Below are 25,160 nucleotides of genomic sequence, written 5' to 3'. Positions count from 1 at the left end.
GACCTGTGACAGGCTGTGTTTGGAGAGGGCCTTATTATTGATCATCATCGGAACTAAAGTACCAGGGATCAATGTTGCAAGGGGAAACAAGCGTGCGGCGTCCCTACAGGGAAAGTATGCTGTTTCAGTGGATTGAAAGGAGCTAGGGCTTGATTGACTGCTGCCTCCCTAGAAAGCGCCAGGCAAGGCTGCCGCACCACCCATTCGACATACACACTGTGCATCCACGTACACAATGCACACACAACACTACATTTGCCAAGCTTTAACACCTTCCCCCACAAACACTAGTAGTCAGACGTAGATTACATATTTCCTTTTCACTATCTACTAAAATTCCATGTGTTTTTCCATATCACATGGTTTTACGTTTTTTTCCTGCCAGCCTCGGCTGGAGGGAGGGGTTGGTGAGGAGGAGCCTTCTGCTTTGCTGTCCTGTCTCTATCACTGGTAGTTAGGAAATATTTTCAACAAACAGCCTAGTAAGAACCTCAGGGTTCGTTGCTGTTTGTCTTCCTTTGTATTCCTATTCTTCTTCTTTAGTCTTCTTCTTTAGTCTTCTTCTTTATCTTCTTCGAAGGCCTTCTTAATCATCATCATCGTCTTCTTCTTCTTCTTCTTCTTCTTCTACTACTACTACTACTACTACTACTACTACTACTACTACTACTACTACTACTACTACTACTACTACTACTACTACTACTACTACTATTGATAGTAATAGCAATAACAACAACAAAGCTGACTGCTGGGACTAGTACACCACACGGTAATGGTCGCTGCAGTACCTGAGCGAATAATTGATGAGTTTAATTACATAAAAGCACATATATTTCAGAGAGCATTTACCTCGACACTTGAGCGGCTTTGATGACGTTTTCTTTTTCCGCTAATTAGTAGCTGTTGTCGCTAATGTAACGTGCCTTAGTGAACACTCAGGTAAATTGTCAATAAGTTTCGTAATACTAATTATTTTTCCACCTGTTTGTGTGCAGATTGTTATTCATGAGGTTTTTTAAATATTCTTTTCTTCCAGATGTGTCCAGGTGAAGTGCTCTTTTTTTTATTTATACCATGTGGGCTTTTCACAGGAATTTCTGGGCTAAAGGGGATACTTTTTGGGTACCCCATATCTCAAAGCCCACCCGCTAGGAAACCGTTGCCCCGAGTGAGGAAGCCCAACCTACACTCGGACCGTTGACAGGATTCGAACCCGTGCGCTTGGAGACCCCTCGGATCCCAAAGCACGCATGGTTCCACTGTACCACGGCGGCCTTGTCCGGTGAACTGCATCAGGTAGAGTGGGAAAGGAAACTCACTGGTTCTTTTTTTATTTGACTTTTTTCTCTATTTATTTTATTCAAATCCTTATATAGAGACACGATCGACTCTTGGAAGTCCGTACACCGAGGCTTTGAAGTGAATAGCGATTGAAGGGACACCCATGGACGAACACACACACACACACACACACACACACACACACACACACACACACACACACACACATAAGCAGGGACAGACGCACACATGCACGCACGCACGCACGCACGCACGCACACACACACACACACACACACACACACACACACACACACACACACACACACACACACACACACACACACACACACACACACACACACACACACACACACACTTAATATCACTCTATCACTTTCATTCTCACTTTCACTCGCACGGATTAGCAAACCAACAGCCAAGAAGGAAATAATAATGATCATGACAGTATTTGCCAACCTTCGTAAGTTTCCAGTTTATCACAACACGTTTACAACGACGCACTCTGGAAATGGTGAACATAAATGTGTCAATAGGGAAAAATAACCGAAATGTTATCGAAGTACTCGTATATAGTTGTTCCTGTGCAATTTTTCCTCAATATTTTATTGATTTTTGGATGCGTTAGTTACTTGTTTATTTTTTGAGTGACGTGTGTGTGTATAAGAAATTATTTACATCTACAAAAGACATTATGTACACATACATACCTTACTTTGTTTTTTTATATAGTTATTTTTTGTAGATTTTTAGTAATATTTATCTTAAGACATCAGTGCAACAACTTACTTTTAATACGCCAAACATAATTTTTACTTTCTTTTTTTTTGTTATTAAAGTGCAAGTGTCTGATGTACATACGTTGATCATTACTTAGACTGTGGGAATATACTCTTCTTTTATTTAACTTTTCTTTTTTCTAATATAATTGTTTGATCCACACTTGATGACGCTGGTGCACACACACGCAGGGTCGGGGTGTGCTATGCGACGTGGGGGGAGATGCTCGTGCTGTGGTGTGTGTCCGTACAGCGCCAACACTTCTGCGGAAAAAAAAAAAAAAGATAGTGGCAGAGTTTTAAAAAAATGCATTTGAAAAGGATCCACTTAAATATAGTTAGCATAGATGTTTACTCCAATTCCCACCGCCCGTCACTTTGTACGTGTGTGTGTGTGTGTGTGTGTGTGTGTGTGTGTGTGTGTGTGTGTGTGTGTGTGTGTGTGTGTGTGTGTGTGTGTGTTTGTGTGTGTTCGTGCGTGCGTGCTCATTGTTTACCGTGTACACAAGTTGCTATGGCTGTGTATGTACTTATGTATTTAACACACTTACAGACCGGATATGCCCCCCCCCCCCCCTCACACACACACACACACACACACACACACACACACACACACACACACACACACACACACACACACACACACACAGCAACAACTCAACTCTCTGGTCATATTATTTAGCTTTCCGTTTTCTTTCCGAGCTACAAAAGAGGAAAGAGCGCCACCACAGTAACACCATGGCGGAAACTTAGAGGTAAAAGTAACTTGCTCCTTTGCTGGCCACTCCGGCAAGAAATATGAATTACGAAGCCGCCCCAGTAATGGCTCGAGGTGGATTCGTGTGGCGGCAGAGTAATGTTTGTCTGCCTCTCACTGCCCCGCGTGTGGAAACTAAAAATTTTACGAGGGCGAGAAAAGTTCCGCTCTCTAAATATTCATAGTGTGTGTGTGTGTGTGTGTGTGTGTGTGTGTGTGTGTGTGTGTGTGTGTGTGTGTGTGTGTGTGTGTGTGTGTGTGTGTGTGTGTGCGGGTGTTAATGTTAGGCAAAGAAAAACACACATGAAATATAGATGAAAGTGCGGTTGAATATACGAGTGGCTAGCCGTGGAAAATTAGTTTGAGAAGTTTGGGTTGTGTTATCATTAGGATTCATTAGTGCCACTACGGTGTTTTGCCGGATAACTACATTAGCACCACCACCACCACCACCACTGCTACCACTCTTCTGCCGCTCCTTCACCACCAGATAAGCAACTATACCACACTGCTACACATCACCTATCGTATTCACCATCATCACCACATTAGCACTACAAACATCACTTCTATCACATCACTGCACTAGTAAAACACTCATCACCACCATCCAAGTAACTACCACTATAATACCACAGCAGACACCACCACCACCAGACTACCACCACACCACAAAGACTCCAAAGAACACACAACAAAACGTCTCTAAAAGCTAACAACACACCACAAACACCAAAGTAAAAATCACAAGAACCTCTACCACTGCTAGCACCACCGCCACTACTGCCACCACTACCACCCCTACCACCACCAGCAAGCGTCACCAATAAGACAGACTTTGGCCATAAAAATCTCCCATTACCTTCAATAGCAAGCGATATCTCACGTGTTAAATTGCCCATCAGAGGGAGGCTTAGCAGTATGATCGTCCTTAGCCACCCATTCCTCTACAACTACTACCACCACCACCACCACCCTCCCTCCAGTCTCCAGCCTTCCGTTTTCCTCTCCATTTCCCCCCGTGGAATAGAAATGGAGGCGCAGGCGTGAGGTTTAAACCCTTACTTTCATTTCCCTTCCCCATTAATGCCTTCTACCTACGTCTGTTGGCTCGTAAAAGGTCCCCAGTCGTGTAACTAGAAGAAACTTTTGATCTCACCTCGTTTTTTTACTTTTTTTTTTAACCTTTTCCAAGCTTTTGAATTTGTGATTGCTAGCAGTGTTGGGGAGAAAGAGGAAGGAATGCTTTTCTTTTTTTCTTTTTTCTTTGATTTTTCTTTTTTCTTGATTTGTTTTTTTCATATATTTTTTTCATTTATTTTCAGTTTTATATTGTTTTTTTTTTTTTTTTTTTTTTTTTTGTGTGTGTGTGTGCGTGTGTGTGTGTGTGTGTGTGTGTGTGTGTGTGTGTGTGTGTGTGTGTGTGTGTGTGTGTGTGTGTGTGTGTGTGTGTGTGTGTATCAGGAAAGTTGCGGTGGGCGAGTGGGAAGGCGAGTTTATTGTCGGTCTTTTGTCATTCACTTCCGGGTATATATTTTTTTCTGATGTGTAGCAGGAGTGATTTATCGTGAGCCAGATTCATTACCAGACTCGTATGTATGTCGCATTCGTTTGTCATGTGACTTTTCAATGTTTTTATTGCACCCTAAAACACACACACACACACACACACACACACACACACACACACACACACACACACACACACACACACACACACACACACACACACACTAACAAACAACAAACTTCCTTGATCTCTATTTGCTTTATTCCTCAGTTAAGCAACACGTTACAGCCTCCCCTCAAACCTGCCCTTACCTCGCATTCCTTCTCTCCAGCCTCGCGCCTCTACACCCTCACCTCTCTTTCACGACTCGTCCCCCTTCTCTCTCACCCTCTCGTGCCTACGCTTTTACGTTCACTATAATTCCTCCCTCTCTGTGCGTTCTATTTCCCTCCACGCGTTCCCTCTCACTCCCTCTCTCACTCTCTGACCCCTGACCGTCGCCTGATGATTTGTCCAGCTCTCCCTCTCTCTCTGTCTCTACCTATCCCCTTTTCTGGATCTGGACACCACACACCTTAAAGCGCGGCCATCCAGGAGGTGGAATAAATGCCTATGAAATCCCTCTGATTGCTGTATGCTATTGTGTTTATTGCTAGCAGGCTGTGTTGGGTTACTGCAGGCCATTTAGGTTCTCGCTTCCACTCCTGCTCTTCTCCTTGTTCTCCTTCTCCTATTCCTCCTCTTTCTCCCCTTCCTCCTACTACTCTAGTTCCTCCTGTCCGCATTCCCTGGTATTCCGCATTAACTCTGCAGTACGGCAAGGGAGCAGCGTTGTCATTTCATCCACACTTGTATCTTTTCCTTCTTTTTCGGCCCGCGTGTGCTTGCTTATACCGGGACATTCGGAAAACGGCTTCATTTGGCGCCAGTGAATGTTGCTCGCGCGGGAGAGGGATGGAGGATCATGGTGTGTTGCGAAGCGTGTAGTGAGACCGAGTGACGTCCCCGGGGAGTGCTTTCGTGCTAAGCGGCCGGCTAATCGCGTCCACTCCAAGGCGATTACAGGCACTAGCACATCAGGGGTGGAGTGAAGGGAGTAACAACACATCCCACTCAGCCCGGTGCATCTCACTCCGATCCTCCAGCTGTGATACCTGTGATACCTATTCCAATGCAGACTAATAGAAGCTTATTTCGTCGCAATTTGGCTCCAGTGCTCCGGCGCCAAAACAGCCAAGAAATTTTGTTCGTTCTTCTGTATTTAACGCCAGGCTAATTAAATCTCTTTTCGCCTAATGAAATCGCTCTGGGAGTCTAAAATTCAGTCAAGAGGTTTTGTTCATGTTTCTCTATTCTACATCAGTCTGTTTAAATATTTCTCCACTAATCAAATAATCTTTAGAGTTTAGAATTAAGTCAATAAATTCTCCTCGTTCTTCTGCATTCAAAGTCAATTTAATTAAATATCTTCCCACAGTCATCTTTTCAGCCTCTTTTAGCTCATCTCACTCCTAATATGTGTTAAGACAGCCCTAAGCTCAGCTCACCTTACTCAGCTCACCGCTACTTGTTAGCTCAGTGCAATTTACTGTAGACAATTATAGTCCCATTAATTTAATCGGCTCCGGTTCAGGAGAGTGTAACAGAAACATATATCTTGAAACTCATCTATACACAAATTCAAATAGCCCTGAGAGACTGAAATGAAATATTGGAGTAATTATTTGACTGTTTACATAACAGTCAAATAATTACTCCAACTTCATATCGAAATGGGCAGATGATAGACGCACCACTGAGGGATGAAATTGATGCAGATGGAACTAAAAGGTAAAGGCAGTCAGATCACCTCAGACTAAAATTCCACGTAGGACTTAGTGAGACCAATTCAGAAAATAAAGAATATGAATCGAGATCAGTTGTGTTTGGCCTGACATTGAAACACGAGTAGAGTAGAAATTAAAATTAGAAGGGATGACACTGGTTCATTCATCCCTGTACGTCTAGATTTATTCCCTAATGATTCTTTATTCATGGCAGTTTTGGTAAAGTATTACTAGGGTTGCGCGTGATGTTAAGTGCCACTTCTTTATAATTGTCCTTCTTTCATATGTTTGTTTTGTGGAGGGATATTTACTGGTGGTTGTGTCACGTCCATCCAAGGTACACGATTTATGCCTCCACTATGTCTGCATGAATACCGACACCATCACGCATTATGTCACGCATGTGTGGTCTCGTTTTTTTTTTTATCATCATCATTACTCTGCCTCTCTTTTTTTTCCCTTTGCTGATCCTTTCTCCACATGTCACAACAATCCTATTTTTTTTCTTTTCGTAACCAATTAAACTTTGTTTTCGTCAGCCGCAAAATGCCAGTTTCTTTCTCGTAAACATCATTTGTGTGTGTGTGTGTGTGTGTGTGTGTGTGTGTGTGTGTGTGTGTGTGTGTGTGTGTGTGTGTGTGTGTGTGTGTACGTGCGCATGCAAGTGTGCGTGCGCGTGCGCGTCCTTGTATTTGCAAAGAAAGGTTACACGCCTCACGAAAACACAAAGGATCACAGACTATAAATGTTGGTTGAACGCAGCGGCAAGAAGAGCGAAGGACAAATTACAATGAGGAGAAATACAAACTTACTGAGTTAGGGCTCGTAGTGGCCGTGTCCTGGGGCGGGGCGGGTCAGGTCGGCTGGCTGGAGCGTCTCGGTAGTTTTAGAACGCGAGTCTGGGGCAGAGTAGGAGGGGTCCCCGAGCTGGTTGGGGCCTGCCCGCCGCTCACAGCAAGAGGCACTTCTGGTCCACTGGTCGCCGCGTCGCCGTCCTACTCCTCCTCCTCCTCCTCCTCCCCCACCTCCTCCTCCTCCTCCTCCTCCTCCTCCTCCTCCTCCTCCTCCACCTCCACCTCCACCCCCCTCCGTGTTCTTCTTCAGGATGGACTTCAGAGGCTCTTTGGACGCCTTTGTCATTGTGTTGATCTTTGGGCTTCCTCTAGCTGGGCTTTGTGTTGCTGGAGAGCCTATCCCCGTCTCCCCCATCACCGCAAAGCTTGGTCCCTGCTGCTGAGTCAAGCTGCTATCCACGTACTGACGCCCTGGCAAGAACCCCTCCACGTATGCTGCCGCGGCCTGTGTGCCTGGGGTTTCCAGACTTGGTTCGCTCGCCTGAACCGTGTCAGGGAAGCCAGTAGCTCCAGCCGTTGGTGGCGGCATTGAGGCTGCGGCGTCGGTGAGAACAGTCTGGGCGAAATCAGCACCAACTGTTGGAATTCCCAAAGGCAGCATGTACGTTCCCTTGCTGCCACAGGAGCAGCAAGGTGCCCCCTTAGGGAACTCTGCCATGGATGTTCGTTGACCACTGGCGCCCATCGAACAGCAGTCCAGGCTGTGAGGCAGAAAGAAGAGCTAATAACACATTATCTGTGCCACATGAATGAAAGTTATGAAAAAGGTCGTCCATTGTATCTTGAAAACATTTCCTAACACCTTGCTTTGTGCCTATTAAAAATTAAAAGGAAAAAGTTTATAGACAATGATAAAAAAAAATCTCAATTCGCTGCTGTCAGCTGGCTACAACACAGAGTTTGTGCATTAAAGTTGAATTCTAAATCCTTACCTCGGAATGGAGCCCGCCCGCTTGTGTGCCTCGTAAGACTGCTTCATGTGGATGAGTTGCTCTTGTAAACAGCGGTACTCCGTCAGGAACTTTTCCAGCTGTGCGGCGTGGTACTCAAAGTGACAAGGGTCGGGGGCGTGGTGGTGGCTGCACATGCCGCCGTCCGCCTCTGCCCCTTTGCCGCTGCAACAAGTGGGAAAAGAACAAAATAGACAAAAGTAAACACTACATTGTACATACTGTTCCCAGGTCATTTTCTGATTGTGTCTTAACCTGCCAGCCCTGACCTGCAGGGGTCCTCGAGGGGCCTAAGTGCTTGGGCGTGGGCGGGATCCATCAGAGGCGCCGCACCGAGACACTGGTGAGTCCCGGCGGCTAGGTGAGCGTTGGCGTAGGCGTTTGAGGCAGCCTGGCTGAGGGCAAGATTGAGGGCGCTCGAGGACCTGCTGGGAAGAAGCGAGGCCATGCTATTGCAGCTGAGGCAGCAGTGGTGTGCTTGACAGGCAGCGCGCAGTGATGCGGTGATGATGGTGGTGGTGGTGGTGGTGGTGATGGTGATAATGTTGTAAGCAAGATAATGGTGAACTTGTTGGAGATAATAATAATGCATTTTCATTGTTATTACTGTTATAATAATAATAATAATAATAATAATAATAATAATAATTATTATTATTATTATTATTATTATTATTATTATTATTATTATTATCATTATTTCTATTATCTTTTTTTATTATAACTATTGTTATTATTATTATTATTATTATTACTATTATTATTATTATTATTATTATCATTATTATTATTATTATTATTATTATTATTATTATTATTATTATTATTATTATTATTATTATTACCATTACTATTATTATTTTTATTATCATTATTATTATTATCATTATTATTATTATTAAGTGATGATATCATGACGGTATTAAGAAAAAGAGATAGTAAAGAAAAAACAAAGTGAACTTGAACTTGGTACAAAGGAAGAAGAAAAGAAAACAGGACTATAGCAACACACCAAAAGAAAGGAAAGATAAATAAATGGAAATACGTCGGAAACCCTGAACAAAAAGAAAGAATTCGACGAAAAAAAAAAGAAATATAAAAAGTCCTGAGTAACGAACAAAACGACTTTAACCCATAACTTAATTAAAAAAAAGACACGGCAAAAATGTTTCCAGCTAACTAAATAAAAGAAAGCCCGTTAAAAGTGTACATGACGATAAAGGAAGAGAGAGAGAGAGAGAGAGAGGGGGATGACGTTCAGGCGACTTGCAACACAACCCATGCGCCTTTAGCAGTGGCCCACCCTGAGACTTTTCCACTCCCACATTACTGAAGCCTCGTCAGGAAATGAATAATGCACATGCTCCTTTTCCCTCCTCTTCGCTCCTCTTCCCATCTCTTCCTCTCCTTCCCTCCCTTTCCTACCTCCTCCCTCCTCGCCACTTCCTTTCATCCCAACACACACGTTCCGGTATGAGACAAAACATTGAGTAACAGGAACAAAGCAGAAGGGAGGGAGAGTAAGAGAGGAGAGAGCAAGAGTAAGAGATGAGGGAGAGAGAGTAGGAGAGGAAGAAGAGAGAGTAGGAGAGTGATGAAGAAATGGGTATATTTAGACGAGAAGTTAAAGAATAGTAAAGGAAAAGAATGACAAAAGGAAGGGGTAGAGGAGAATGAGAATAATGATGAAATAGAGAGAAGAGAATGAGAACAGAAGGAGAATAAGTCAACAAAAAATAAGAAACAGAAGTAGAGGGAACTACTAGATTCCTGGAAGTCATCGGGAACTCTCCTCCTCCTCCCTCCTCCTCTCTTCCTCTCCTCCTTTCTCTCTTTCCCTCTTTCTCTATCTCTCTTCCATTCTCTCTCCTTCCTCCCTACCTACCCATCACTTACCTGGGCGGTCGAGATAAGGAAAGAGAAAGAGAGCCTTGTAGTAACAGACAGGCGGACAGTCAGAAATTCACACGAAATAACAAAGACGAAATCAGCGAATGTTGTCCTTAGCGAAACTTTAGGATGAAAGTAAAGATTGGAACTCAAGCTTCTAAATTTTACGGAAAGTGACAAAAAAAAATGGTATCTGGAAGTAGGGAAGTAGTGGGTTAAGCGAAAATAGGAAGACGTATCATATTGTTTCTGAGAGGGAGAGATAAAATTGAAAGCATGAGACGGAAACAAAGATTGGTGGTGGAAAGTGAAGTGGAATAAAGTGCAAATGAACAGCCGGGAAAATAATATTACGGCTTGGACAATGAGATCAGTGTGTGTGTGTGAGAGAGAGAGAGAGAGAGAGAGAGAGAGAGAGAGAGAGAGAGAGAGAGAGAGAGAGAGAGAGAGATGAGTGAGACAAGTAAGTCAGACAACTCCATATTGAAAAGGAAAACAATCATGGAAATACATAATAAATACTCAGAACACACAAATCATACATATATTCCTTCATACATACACTCACCAACTGTCTAAAGCTTCCTATATCTTAGCCTACAATATTCCTTCGTTTTAACCTCCTTCCTTGCTTCCTAAATCTGACAACTTTTGACACATTTCCTTTCCTCTACCACATCTTGTTTCCTAGTCCAGTATTCTCAAGTCTCTCTCTCTCTCTCTCTCTCTCTCTCTCTCTCTCTCTTTCTCCCTGTCTATAATCATCTTCCTTCTCTTCCACCTTTCTCAACCTTCTTGGTCCAGGAGAATCAAATTTCCCCGCCTCTTTGGAGAAGGAACACGTGTAATTAATTGGAGGACGAAGAGAAGGACCGCAGTGGCAACAGTGGCTTTTTGCAGCAGCCCCACCCGGCCCCAAATTAGCATTCTGGCTGAGGAGAGAGAGAGAGAGAGAGAGAGAGAGAGAGAGAGAGAGAGAGAGAGAGAGAGAGAGAGAGAGGGGGAGAGATGCGTGGGAGGCTGGGTTTAGAAAAAAGAGGACAAAGGCAAGGACTAAAATTATTCAGACGTTAAAACAGAGGCAGTGTGTGTGAGTGTGTGTGTGTGTGTGTGTGTGTGTGTGTGTGTGTGTGTGTGTGTGTGTGTGTGTGTGTGTATCAGATCTTTATTCTCGCAATCACAACAGCCAAGGCCTTTGTACTGGTAAAAGCAGCGGGCCTTTCTCTTCCTCTTCCTCGTCCTCTCTCTCTCTCTCTCTCTCTCTCTCTCTCTCTCTCTCTCTCTCTCTCTCTCTCTCTCTCTCTCTCTCTCTCTCTCTCTCTCTCTCTCCTCCCCTCCCCTCCCTCCTCCCTCCCTCCCTCCCTCCCTCTCTCCCTCCCCTTCATTTTCCCTCCCTCTCTCCCAGCTCGGCTTCCTGGTACACCACGACCACTTTCTCTTCCTTTCCCTCCTGCCTGCACTCCCTTGCTCATCTCCAGGCAGTCAACGTGTGTTTGTCAGACGAAATACGAGGATGAAATGCGAGAGGAAAAACCTAATATAACTTTGGACAAGTACTAAAGGACATAGGTTACTGCTCCGCTTTCCATTTCTCTCTCCTTTTTTATTTCATTATCTCCTGCCTCCCATCCATTTCATCTTCTCGTTTCTTCTTCTCTCCATTTCTCGCTCTGTTTTTGTTGCTGTTGTGTGTCTTTCTGTTGTTCGTTTTTCTTAGTATCTTCCTACTGGCTTTTTTAACTTCTTTTCCTTACCAGTTTTTAGTTGCCCTTCTCCGTTTCTCCCTTTCTCCCTCGTTTTTTTTAGGTTATTCAGTGCCTGTACGTTTTCCAGCTCTTTCTTATTCCTTCCTCACTCCTTTCCTTTCTACACCTCGCTTCTTTCTGTGATGTTTTCTTATTTCTCTCCGTCCGTCACTCCCTTCTCCCATTTTTCAGTTCTCAGTGGCCCCTTTCCTTCCTATTGCTTGTCACTCAACCCCCTTCCACTTCTCGTCTCGCTTCTTTTTTCCTATTCACGTGTTTGCATTCTCTCATCTCTCCATCTTTCTTGCTCTCATCACTTCTTGATAAACCTCCATTTCATCTTCATTTACTTTCTGTTGTCATTTTCTTCCATCTTCAGTTTATCATCTCATCACCAGTTTTTACTTTTCTTTCTTATTATCTCTTCTCTTCCATTTCTTCCCTCCCCTTTCTGTTTTACACCTCACGTATTCATATTTTTTTCTTGTATTTCCACGTTTTCATCCCTCACAGTGTTACCCCTCCCGTTCTCTTCCTCTCTTCCCCTCTCCCCTCCCTTCTCTCTCGTTGCTCCCGCGTCTTTATGACTAAAAGTGTAACGCTCAGATATTTGAGGAATTTCATTATACCACGATGCGAAAGAATACCGGAAAAATAATTGTTTGTAGGCCCAAAAATATGTACATATACATTTATGTTGCGGACGGTTTATTAGAAAAAGGCGAATATATATTAAAATCATTTTCCTCTACAGTGGCGACAGCGTTAAGGAATTCTCTTGCTTTTGTTATCGAGTGATTTAGGGCGAGAAATTGTGTGTGTGTGTGTGTGTGTGTGTGTGTGTGTGTGTGTGTGTGTGTGTGTGTGTGTGTGTGTGTGTGTGTGTGTGTGTGTGTGTGTGTGTGTGTGTGTGTGTGTGTGTGTGTGTGTGTGTGTGTGTGTGTGTGTGTGTGTGTGTGTGTTCACTTCGGTTGCCTGCTGGTCACCCAGCCAGTCTTCCCGATTACGGAGCGAGCTCAGAGCTCATAGACCGATCTTCGGGTAGGACTGAGACCACAACACACTCCACACACCGGGAAAGCGAGGCCACAACCCCTCGAGTTACATCCCGTACCTATTTACTGTTAGGTGAACAGGGGCCACACATTAAGAGGCTTGCCCATTTGCCTCGCCGCGCCGGGACTCGAAACCGGCCCTCTCGATTGTGAGTCGAGCGTGCTAACCACTACACTACGCAGTGTGTGCGTGTGTGTGTGTGTGTGTGTGTGTGTGTGTGTGTGTGTGTGTGTGTGTGTGTGTGTGTGTGTGTGTGTGTGTTTCTACGTAGGGAAGAGGGCCAGCCAAGGGCAAAAAAAAGAAAGTTAGAAAAAGGCCCTCTTGAGCGCTATCTCTCCAAAGAGTTCAAAAAGTGCCAAAACCGTCAGCCAGAATTAGGGGAGCAAATGCCTCGATACCTCCATCTTAAAAGAAGACAAGTTGTAGGAATTCGGAAATACAGATGCAGGGAGGAAGTTCCAGAGTTTACCAGTGAAAGAGATGAATGATTGAGCGTACTGGTTAACTCTTGCATTAGAGAGTTGGACAGAATAGGGATGAGAGGAAGAAGAAAGCCTTGTGCAGCGTGGCCGCAGGAGGAGGGGAGGCATGCAGTTAGCAAGATCAGTAGAACAGTTACCATGAAAATAGCGATAAAATATAGAAAGGGATGCAACATTTCGGCGGTGAGAAAGAGACTGAAGACAGTTAGTCAGAGGAGGGAGTTGATGAGACGAAGAGCTTTCGATTCCACCCTATCAAGCAAAGCTGTGTGACTGGAACCCCCAAACATGCGAAGAGTACTCCATACAGGGACGGATAAGGCCCTTATACAGAGTAAGCAGTTGGAGGGGCGAGAAAAACTGTCGGAGACGCCTCAGAACACCTAATTTCATAGAAGCTGTTTTAGCAAGAGATGAGATGTGAAGTTTCCAGTTAAGATTATGAGCAAAGGACAGACCGAGGATATTCATTGTGGAAGAGGGAGACAGTTGAGTGTCATTGAAGAAGAGGGGATAGTTGTCTGGAAGGTTGTGTCGAGTTGATAGATGGAGGAATTGAGTTTTTGAGGCATTGAAAACTACTAGATTTTCTCTGCCCCAATCGGAAATCTTAGAAAGATCGGAAGTCAGGCGTTCCGTGGCGTCCCGCGTGATCTGTTGATTTCCTGAAGGGTTGGACGTCTCTGAAAGAACGTGGAAAGATGTAGGGTGGTATCATCAGCGTAGGAGTGGATAGGGCAAGAAGTTTGGTTAAGAAGGTCATTAATGAATAATAGAAAGAGAGTGGGTGACAGGACAGAACCCTGAGGAACACCACTATTAATAGGTTTAGGAGAAGAACAGTAGCCGTCTACCACAGCAGCAATAGAGCGGTCGGAAAGGAAACTTGAGATAAAGTTGCAGAGAGAAGGATAGAAGCCGTAGGAGGGCCGTTTTGAAATCAAAGCTTTATGCCAGACTCTATCAAAAGCTTTTGATATGTCTAACGCAACAGCAAAAGTTTCACCGAAATCTCTAAAAGAGGATGACCAAGACTCAGTAAGGAAAGCCAGAAGATCACCAGTAGAGCGACTTTGACGGAAGCCATACTGGCGATCTGACAGAAGATTGTGAAATGACAGATGTTTGAGAATCTTCCTATTCAGGATAGATTCAAAAACTTTAGATAAGCAAGAGATTAAAGCTATAGGACGGTAGTTTGAGGGGTTAGAACGGTCACCCTTTTTAGGAACAGGCTGAATGTAGGCGAACTTCCAGCAGGAAGGAAAGGTAGAAGTCGATAGACAAAGCTGGAAGAGTTTGGCCAGGCAAGGTGCAAGCACCTTTGCCTGTGTGTGTGTGTGTGTGCGAGAGAGAGATAGAATGGCAGAGAAGAGAGGAAGAGAGGTAGATTATTTCTGTTCTGATACCGCATTCTTTCCTAAGTCTTATTGCTTCTTCTCTTCCCTTTTTCTTCTTTCTTCCTGCTCTTCTTTCATATTCTCTTCTGTCGTACTTGCATTCCTTTCCCTCCACGTCCTGCCTTACTCTCCTTTCTTGCTCCCACATGAAGTATCTACATTCCAATATCCTGATTCCTTCTAGCCCCCTCACGCTCCTCTATCTCTCTCTTTCTGCTCTTCATTATCTGGATTTCTGCCATATTTTCCATGTTTTGATTGTTTTTTCATTACCTATCCTTTTTTCTTCCTTAATTTATGTGACTCTTTATTATTCCGTGTTTCCTCCTGTTCATCTCTTCCCTCGTTTATACGTATCTATGTACTTATCATATTTCTTTTATTTTCATTGTTTTCTCATCTCTTATTTTCCCTCCTAACTTCTAAAACTTCCAATTCCTTTATGATTCTTCTTGTTGACTTCTTTTCCCTCTTCCTTATCTTCTTACACGTCTTATACCTTCGTTATGTGTGTTCTTTCCCTCTACACTGTTTCCAATACTTACTCTCCTGCTATTCTCCTTTCATATAATTTTCTTCATAATTTTCTATCCTACATGTCTCCTCTTTTTCATTCTCCGTCCCCCTTTTTTTCTTCTACAAGAAGCTGCCGTCGCGTCCTTACCTACTGTCTGAGTGGTCTTGAGGAGTGTAGACTTGCGAGAGAGGAGTTTCAAGAGTGGTCTGTCCCTCTGCCGCCACCCCGCCGCCGCCACTGCCGCTGCCCATCCCGCCAGCGTCACTGAATGTCCGCCTGCAAAGAATGGAGTGGACCTTTGTGTTTTGTGATTATGCGGAGAGAGAGAGAGAGAGAGAGAGAGAGAGAGAGAGAGAGAGAGAGAGAGAGAGAGAGAGAGAGAGAGAGAGAGAGAGAGAGAGAGAGAGAGAGAGAGAGAGAGAGAGAGAGAGAGACTTAAATATGACAAAAAATATAGATGGACACATACATCGATGGAAGCAAATAATCAAAATACAACGCGAATCCAAAAAAATAATATAATCAAGGACAAGAAAAAATAACATAAAATAAGTGCAAAATTAACTATCAGAGGCTAAATAAGCCTAAATAAAGTTAATAAATCAACAACAAATAGAGAGAAAAAGACAGATGCACTTAAAGACAGATGACCTTAGATAGACACCAGAAAACTGACAGTTGGACTCTCAAATTTTGACTGAAAATATTGATGTAAAAGCCAGTCCTTCCTCGACAGCGTAATCCCGTGCGTGCCCACTCGCCGGGCCTCCCAAAACGGCAGAGAAATGAAGAGAAATAACCATGAGAATAAATAAACAGATAAAACATAAGGGAATGGAATATCTAACGTCAAGCACACAACCCTGAATTAATATATTTGCGTGCGTGGAAAGGCAAGATAAGAGAGGTCTGTGAGAGAGAACCTTTGTGTGTTTAAGTTTTTTTTTTTCTTCTTTCTTTTTTAAGGGGATGTTGGGGGGGAGGGGGAAGCGAGAGAGTTTGGTTTTGTTTTATTTTCCCTTCTTTTGTTTGTTGTGGTTTTGTTGTGTAACATGATACGTATAAATTCTTAAAACGACACACGTTCTCAGCACACACACACACACACACACACACACACACACACACACACACACACACACACACACACACACACACACACACACAAGATGGAATAGGCAATTTTGCGTCCCAGGACATTGAAGGGAAAGACAAATGAGGGGGATTTGAAGGGACGGGAAACATTTTTGCAAGATAGGAAAGAATTTTGTTTTCATATCGGCAGCTGAGATGACGGGAGAGAGAGAGAGAGAGAGAGAGAGAGAGAGAGAGAGAGAGAGAGAGAGAGAGAGAGAGAGAGAGAGAGAGAGAGAGAGAGAGTTAGAGGGTGAGTCCACACGTAAAGCCATAAACGCAACAGAGGAAAATTGCAGTCAGACAGAGCAAAATAATTAATTAGTAAAGGCGGCAATAACCCGGCGGTGAGGCGCGGAAAGCGAGCGTCAGGAGCTGTGAAATAACATGAGGCGAGACCTCGAAATGGAGTAAAGAAGTACAGCACAACATAACAGAGAGAGAGAGAGAGAGAGAGAGAGAGAGAGAGAGAGAGAGAGAGAGAGAGAGAGAGAGAGAGAGAGAGAGAGAGAGAGAGAGAGAGAGAGAGAGAGAGAGAGAGAGAGAGAGAGAGAGAGCAGTTTTCCCACGATAAATATTGTTTTACCATACTTTACGAATTCTTTCTAGGTATATATGCATGAAAATTTAGGAAAACAAAAAATAAAGAAGGGAATAAAACTGATTTCGTCACTTAGAGGTATCAAAATTACAATACTAAAACATAAACAACTGTATATGAAAGTAAAATAAATGAGAAACAGGGGACATTACAATAAACACACAAAATATCCCTTAAATTCACCTTATTCTCCAATTTCATTTAATATAAAGTAGGCAGACACACACAGACATACAGACAAACAGACAGCCAGACAGAGGGACAGCAACAAAGAGAGAGGGATTGTAAGAAAGAGAAACCACGAATTTAAAGTAAGGAACGATTTATACCACTCCGATGGTCGGTGGTCGGGGATCTTTACCAGGTGGAGCCTCGCACTTGATAAGGAAATGGGACGAACCAGACTTATGGAACAGTAAAAGTCGGGTGAAAAGAGAGGAAACCACCATTGGTCTGACGAGTGGCCACGGCGGGCAAGTTGTGGCGGGGGGAGGGAGGGACTTGAGAGCAATTTTGAGGTGTGGTGAGGAGGTCTTGGGTGAGGTAAGATTGGAGTCGAAAGGAGAACGATGCGTGGGTAAAGTGGAAGGTTTGGGAAGGGATATGAGTTGAGGTGGTCTGAGGTGATGGGTTGAGGTAGAAAGGAGAGAAAAAATGGGTCAGGTGGTCTGGCTTTGTAGTGAGATTGAAGGTGGAAAGTCGGTAAATAGGATAAACTGAGGAGGAAAAAAAAAAAAAGGTGAGTGAATACTTTGCAGCTATAAAAGACGAGGATGTTTAGGTTAAAGATGAGAGAATGAGGAAGGTGAGTGTGGCATGTGTGGTAGCGGTGGTGTGTGCGTGTCTTTGGTGAAATTCAGCAAGTGTTATGATGTACGTGATGACCCAAAATTTGACATGCAAGAGACAAGCACAGAGACAGATGGGCAGTGTGGAGGGTGATGATTGTGGGAGTGAGGGAAGTGAGGAACTGTGAAACTCAGGAGACGGGGTAGTGATGATGGATGAACTGAGAGAGAGAGAGAGAGAGAGAGAGAGAGAGAGAGAGAGAGAGAGAGAGAGAGAGAGAGAGAGAGAGAGAGAGAGAGAGAGAGAGAGAGTGTCATGGTTAAGAAGGCGGTGGAGAAAGCTGAGGTTGAGAAGAGATTAGAGTTTTATCTTTTCTTTGTCTTTTACTGCTGTCTTCCTTTTTGTCGCTTTTATTCTGCTCCTCCTCCTCCTCCTCCTCCTCCTCCTCCTCCTCCTCCTCCTCCTCCTCCTCCTCCTCCTCCTCCTCCTCCTCCTCCTCCTCCTCTTCTTCTTCCTCCACTTCCTCCTGCTTCTTCTCCCCCTACTCTTCCTCCTCGTACTTGTCCTCTTCCACTTCTTCCACTTCATCCTTCTCTTCTTTCTCTTCCTCCTCCTCTTCCTATTCCTCCTTCTTTTCCTCCTCCTCCTACTACTCTTCTTACTCTTCCTCCTCCACTTCCTCCTGCAGAAGGGTTGAAGATGTGCGCTGGTCGTCTCTCAGTGCTTTATTGTCAGGGCAGTGAGGCGATGGAACTCTGATGGCTCGTAAGAACACCGCAACAGACCAAGCAAAGAAAGGACACACAGACACACACACACACACACACACACACACACACACACACACACACACACACACACACACACACACACACACACACACACACACACATACACACTCGGCAGTCTTTGTCTCTTCCATCAGATAAACACTTGAATTCAGTCCCGCCAGTAGATAAATTGGCAGTGATAATTACAACAACTTTATCGCTCCCTGCTTGAGTGATGGCCGAGGAGAGGAGAGGAGAGGAGAGGAGAGGAGAGGAGAGGAGAAAAATAGAGAGGAGAAAAGAGAAGAGTGAAGAATAAAGCGCTACCGTCACGAGGGGATAGATAATGAGGGAGATGTTGGGTGTTGAGAGGAATGTAACACTGTGTAGGCGTTCCATTCAGTCTCTATTATTGACCAGTGAAAGCAGATATGAAGTGTGCGTGTTCCTGTACGTATGTGTGTGTGTGTGTGTGTGTGTGTGTGTGTGTGTGTGTGTGTGTGTGTGTGTGTGTGTGTGTGTGTGTGTGTGTGTGTAGATGTAGGTGAGTGAGTGGCCAAGTGTGTAATAATCTGTAATTTTATCTATATGAAAGAAATTCATCCTTTACTTTGTGTTTTCGTGAAAAGAGAGAGAGAGAGAGAGAGAGAGAGAGAGAGAGAGAGAGAGAGAGAGAGAGAGAGAGAGAGAGAGAGAGAGAGAGAGAGAGAGAGAGAGAGAGAGAGAGAGAGAGAGAGAGAGAGAGAGAGAGAGAGAGAGAGAGAGAGATTAAAGATTTAGCAAGCTGATGGTGATTAGATGAAATTGCATGTCATTAGTAAGTAAAGGACTTGTGGGAGCGTGAGACAATGAGTTGCCATGTGGAGTGGCGGCGGAGAGGGCGAGGGACCAGCAAATCAGGGACCGCCATGCATATTCATCAGAGGGAGGGAGGGAGAGTGACGTCACTATCAAAGGTCGCTTGGGAGAGAGAAAAAAATGAAGCCCTCGCCTCTCTCTCAGCGAACAGGAACTCTGGGATGCGTGTTTTTATTGAATTAGGGAGCTGAACGGTTTGAATAAATGATTCTACTTAATTGGAATATTGTTTCCCTCCCAACACAGCTTCGGTTTGACAGCTGTATTTTTTTCGCATCGCAATGAATCAAAACACAATGGAAACCAAGAAATAAATAAAAAAAACTGAAATTGAAAATGAATGGAGAAGCGCTACACAAGCGTGCAATGATTGGAAATGTAGATATGCTTAATTGTAATCTTTGTTCTCGTGCTCTCGTGTGTGTAATTTAAACGACACGGTTTTTGGGCTCCTGACAACCTGGCCAGAAAACGCACGCCAGCAGCACAGCTGACACCCACCCCGTGACCTGGGAAAGAGTGTAACACTTACGGTCTAGAGCACGAGGCGGCGGCGGCGAGACTCTGTAACTCCTGCCCGACCTCCTGGAGCTGCAGATGTTGCTGGAGCTGCAGGCCGAGCTGGGGATGCGGCAGATCCAGCAGGTCGGGGTACTGGCGTCCCCCACTGAGGGACACCTGTGACACCGAGCGGCTACATACCCTGTGGGGAAACATGTCTTTGGGGCACAACACTTCCTTCCACTGCCCAGCCTCCAGGGCCGCCAGCCGCGCTACACACGCTTCGTCCTTGGCGGCGGGGTCCACATATGGTAATGTGCCGGACGCCATGGCCTGAGCAGCGGCGCCCTCTGACAGTTCAGGGCGTTCGCTGGTCCCCACCTCGGTGCCGTTACCTAATGGGAAGTCACCTGGAGCACCTCTATGTCTGATGCTCCAGGTGGGGTCTGGCTGCTGCTGCCTCTTCGGAGACGTGTCTTCCATGTCGTTGGTGGGCACCACGTGGTAGCCTGCCAGCTTGTGCTGCGGGTCACACTCTGAGCTCCGTGAGGACTGAGCTGTCTCCACGCTGTCCTCGTCTCGCCGCGGTTCTCTGCCACCACGCACCTTGCAGTACAACACACTACACGCCAGCACCATTACCACCAGGAGGGCCGACACACCCCCGAGCAGGCCCTCTTTCATATAGCTCACCTCCATGTTAGCCACCCGCACCTCGGCCACCTCATGTGACACCTGCAACGTGAAGTTAGCCTCCCGCACGCCAGCCTTGTTTTCCGCCACGCATCGGTACGTGCCCTGGTCCTCTGGCGCTACGTCCGTGATTGTCAGATTGGAAACATATGACGTATTGTTTGATGAGATCAGGTCCACCACCAGGTCACGTTGCAGGTCGCTCTCATTGAACAGAGGCACGTCGCCCATGAACCAAGTGATGGCTGTGTCCACCTCCGTCTCCACGCGACACAGCAGCGATACATTCTCCCCGTGGGCCGCCAGCACCCGGGGAGCGACCGCTGCAACCTGAGGCGCACACAAAAGTTCTTCTTCGCCAGCAGCTGCCAGTCTTGCTGCATCAGCCATTTTGGGAAAGAGCACGTGGGCGGCATGGACGCGGCCAAGTTACGGTCGTGGAACCATTGCCGCAGCGGGCGGAGGTGGCAGGTGCAGCGCCACGGGTTGCCATCGACCCGGATCACCCGCAGCAGCACCAGAGGCACCAACTCTGACGCGTTGAGGAACGTGAGTTTGTTCTCGGCTACGTTCAGAATTTCTAGCTCGGTAAGGTTATACAGGGCGCCTGTTTCGATCGTGTGAATGTGGTTGTAACTCAGATCGAGTTGGACGACATGTGGAATGTTGCGAAAGGCTGCAATGGGAATGGTGGTGAGATTGTTGTGGGCGATGCGTAGCTCCCGCAGCATAAACATGTTCATGAGGGCCTCTGATGGCACTGCCCGAAGGTGGTTGTTACTCAGGTCCAGTTCCTTCACATTCTCCACGCCATTGAAGGAACCCTTCTCTAGGAATTTGAGGTTACAGTGGTTGAGCATCACCTTCTGCAGGTTGACGAGGCCTGTGTAAGCAAAGGCGTCACGCGGGAGGATCTTCAGGTTGTTGTGACTGAGATCAAGCACCTGGGTAGTGGGTTCGATACCACGAGGGACGTCTATAAAGTCTGCTCCACGACAAGCCGCCATCTGCATCCCGTCTCTCCAGAAACAGTCGCACACATTAGGACAGTCTCCCCACACACCCACGCCCACCCACGCCCACACCCACACACAAGCCCACACCAAAGCCGTGCGCGTCCTGGGCTGATACAGAGTCGTGTTTTGATTCTGCGACGTGCACATGGTCTGGAGGGTGCAGGAGCGTCCCGGGGTGCATGGACAGCGTCATGCCGCCTGCATCACTCCACACCGCCCCACCATCACCGCCCATCCGCCCCGCCGGCCAGCAGGGCTCCGCCGAAGTGCTGCAGGCCTGGCGCGGCGGTTCACAGCCTCCTCATGGCTACACCAGCCAGGCCTCCTCGATGCATGTCTTGCATCTTGCCGTCTGCCGTCGCGACAACATCCTGGGTGACGCTGTTACTGACTCAGGCACAGCGCATCCGACACCTGCAGAGGAAAAAAGGAATGTTCATCACCCTCTTGACATCACACTATTCATTAATGGCAGGAAAAGTAAACATAAAGACATTTAATAACAATGCACAGCGGCGTTTCACGTCGCTTGCGTGCACCAAAACATCACTATAGTGTTACTCACTTCATAAAATTAAATGATCTTTAAAGATAGCCTGAAAAATGTAAGTTATTTAATGTAATGTAAAGTATTTTTCAAACTAAATATTTTGATTTTGAGGTACCTGTATGGTACACACACGCCTTCGACGTACTGGATATTAAAAGTGCCAACACTGAAAAATCATACTCATATATAAAATGCCTCAAAAAGCTAAAATTCAGAGAAGTAAAAATAAAGAGGAGCGCTATTCTCATTAGGGTAGACATTTTCTGGGTGGAAATTGCGGTGTGGCATGGACCGTTTCTTTACAGAGTTTGTGCGTCACAGTGACCCGTCGGCGGAGGGCGGTGCCGTTCAGGAAGGCCGAATGATAATTGGGCATCGTGTGCCGTGCGCTACCTTTCGTCGGGTATGTGCATTCAATTTCAACTTTTCTCCTCTCCTGATTACGGCTTCGGGTTCCATTTCAACGCCATCCCCTTCCCTTCCCCCTGACTCTCTGGTCTCCCGCCTCCTTTCTCCATCCTCCCATAACACCCCATACCCCCAATCTCTCTCTCTCTCTCTCTCTCTCTCTCTCTCTCTCTCTCTCTCTCTCTCTCTCTCTCTCTCTCTCTCTCTCTCTCTCTCTCTCTCTCTCTCTCTCTCTCTCTCTCTCTCTCTCTCTCTCTCTCTCTCTCTCTCTCTCTCTCTCTCTCTCTCTCTCTCTCTCTCTCTCTCTCTCTCTCTCTCTCTCTCTCTCTCTCTCTCTCTCTCTCTCTCTCTCTCTCTCTCTCTCGTTCGCTCTTATCTCGTGTATCTTTGTGTACGCATTACTATCAAAGCGCTTTCGTTGCCGCCAAGAACAATAACAATAGCTCTCCTTGCCTGCTTTTCCAATTGTCCTCCTCCTCCTCCTCCTCCTCCTCTTTAACCTGCGTCATTAATCCCGTCTGTTTTCTTCCTCCTGTCTCTCTTTCTCTTTTATCCGGAGTAAATGTAAGTTTTCTCTTTTTTCCGTTTTTTTTCTGCTCACGCTGATCCTCTTGCTTGTAATTAGTATTTCAAGGAAGAAGAGCAAGGAACTTGAGAAGAAAGAAGAGGAAGTGAAGGAGATAAAAGAGGATTAGAGAGAAATGCAGGAGACGGAGGAAAATATTCAGATAAAGGGAATTATAAAGGACTAGGAGAAAGAGGAAGAAGGAAGGGAGAGTACACAGAGGATGAGGACGAAAAGGAGGGACAGAAATCATATTATGAAAATGAACATGGGAGGAGAATAGATAAAATAAGAAGATAAAAGTAAAGGAAAAGTTGAAATAGAGAATGATAAGAAAGAAACAAAAGAATCTCTCTCTCTCTCTCTCTCTCTCTCTCTCTCTCTCTCTCTCTCTCTCTCTCTCTCTGCTCATTGCATTTCCCATGTGGCAAACGTAATAATGATGCATATTAAGAAAAATATGTGCCTTAATGGGACAATACCTGTGTGTGTGTGTGTGTGTGTGTGTGTGTGTGTGTAAAAAAATAAGATATATAAAAAAGAAATCGAGACTAAGGATTTCGAGGAAGAAAAGAGAATGAAAAAAAATCTGAAAACTCTGCAAAAGGTAAATGTGAAATAAACTCTTAGGAAATTAGTTTCAGGTCTTAAGTTGGGTTCAATACTTCACCGGGAAAGCTTTGATGGGAGAAACATTGACTCTGGACCTTTTTTGTCTCAAGTCTCCAACGTTTTCCTTTTGTTTTTCAATCACTCAGGGGAAGATAGAAAGAGAAAGAGAGGGAGGAGTGAGTAGACATTTCTCTCTCCTCTCAGCCTCCTCACTCCCTCTTTTTCATGTCTCCTCCTCTCTCCCTCTCCCTCTCCCTCTTCCTCTCCCTCTCTCTCTCTCGCTCGGCCTCTCCGCTTGGGTGATGAGGTAGAATTATATTGCAGTGTGGGTAAAAATAAAATGAACAACACAGTGATGCAATTTAATTAACTTCGAAGTTGGAGGAAGCGTGTCTGTCGCGAGGGAACGAGATAAAGTGACAAGGAAAGAATAGACACAGAGAAAGGAGGAAAGGAAGAGAAACTGAGAGGTAGAAGGGAAGCGAAACTGATGGAAAAGGGGATACAAAAGTTTGGTTTCTGTGTAATTATAAAAAGTTATCTAGAGTTTTTTGGAATGTTTTTAAAAAGTTTATATTATTCTAGAGGTATTGAGAACATCATAGTCACCATAGTAATTCCTTATTATTTCTTAGTGTTTTCTACAAATAGCTGCTGTAACTCCAATATCATTTGGCGTAATATAGTACAGTTAGAGAGTATGATTTATTGTCGTTTCTTATCCTTTTGCGACCTGTAACCTTTTGAAAATTTTTATACATTTAATAATAGTAAATAAGATTTCAACAGAGTTATATTTTAGATAAGGTCAGTCTTTCTATAAAGAAGACCGTTCAGCCCAAAATAAACACAAGTACATAAGGAAATAGGTATTTAGCATGTTTAAAGAATATCAACGAAGTGATGGATGCAAACACTAAACCTTAAATGTATAAATATCAAAATATAGAACGAATTAGACAAATAAAACATAAAGTAACCACAATGATAAATAAACAAAAAATAGGTAATGAAATAATAAGTAGAATAATATGTAAAAACAGAATAGTTAGCAAAAAATCTAAAGAACAAAAAAAATATATATTCATTGAAGAATATGAGGAACCACCAAAACTACCAAACCCACCACCACCACCACCACCACCACCACCACCACCACCACCACCACCATCCGTTTCATAATAATCATCCCAGTCTACATAGCCCACCCACCTCTTCATCTTCATCTCTCTGTCTTTCTGTCCTTCCAACTCCACGACGCCCTAAGGGAATTTTTGCACTCACGAATCTTCCTTACTTACGTGCTGGCGTCACCATCCCTCTTCCTTCCTTTGCTTAGCGGTACGTGGGGTTTCTTCTACCCATTTATATAAATTTCCTAGTCCCTTGCATTATTCTTTCTTCGTCTTCATTTGTAATTTATTGGCTTTCTTCCTTTTCTCCCTGCCTTTGTCTTCCGTCTTCCGTTTTCATTGGTTTTGTTTTGTTTTGTTTTTTGTCTTTTCGTGTTATTTTATTCCTTTCCTCCTGCAACTCGTCTTCGTCTTTGTTTTCTTCCTCTTTTGCTTGAGTTTCTCTCCTTTCCCTTC

General features: G+C 44.8%; 1 protein-coding gene across 1 annotated transcript in view; it reads right to left on the bottom strand.

Annotated features, from left to right (window-relative positions):
* Positions 1-1,577: 1,577 nt before the first annotated feature.
* Positions 1,578-25,160, bottom strand: part of LOC123498721 — a 45,799-nt gene continuing 22,216 nt past the window's right edge. The window contains 7 exon segments of the mRNA XM_045246103.1: positions 1,578-2,348; positions 6,993-7,735; positions 7,967-8,149; positions 8,254-8,409; positions 15,222-15,350; positions 19,759-20,779; positions 20,782-21,850. Coding sequence (XP_045102038.1) covers positions 6,997-7,735; positions 7,967-8,149; positions 8,254-8,409; positions 15,222-15,350; positions 19,759-20,779; positions 20,782-21,583 — 3,030 coding nt within the window. The 5' untranslated portion in view covers positions 21,584-21,850 and the 3' untranslated portion in view covers positions 1,578-2,348; positions 6,993-6,996.

Source organism: Portunus trituberculatus, chromosome 48 (genome assembly GCF_017591435.1).
Source record: "Portunus trituberculatus isolate SZX2019 chromosome 48, ASM1759143v1, whole genome shotgun sequence".
Classification (NCBI taxonomy): domain Eukaryota; kingdom Metazoa; phylum Arthropoda; class Malacostraca; order Decapoda; family Portunidae; genus Portunus; species Portunus trituberculatus.
Note: the sequence above shows the minus strand (reverse complement) of the source record. Positions and strands in the feature narration are given on the sequence as shown.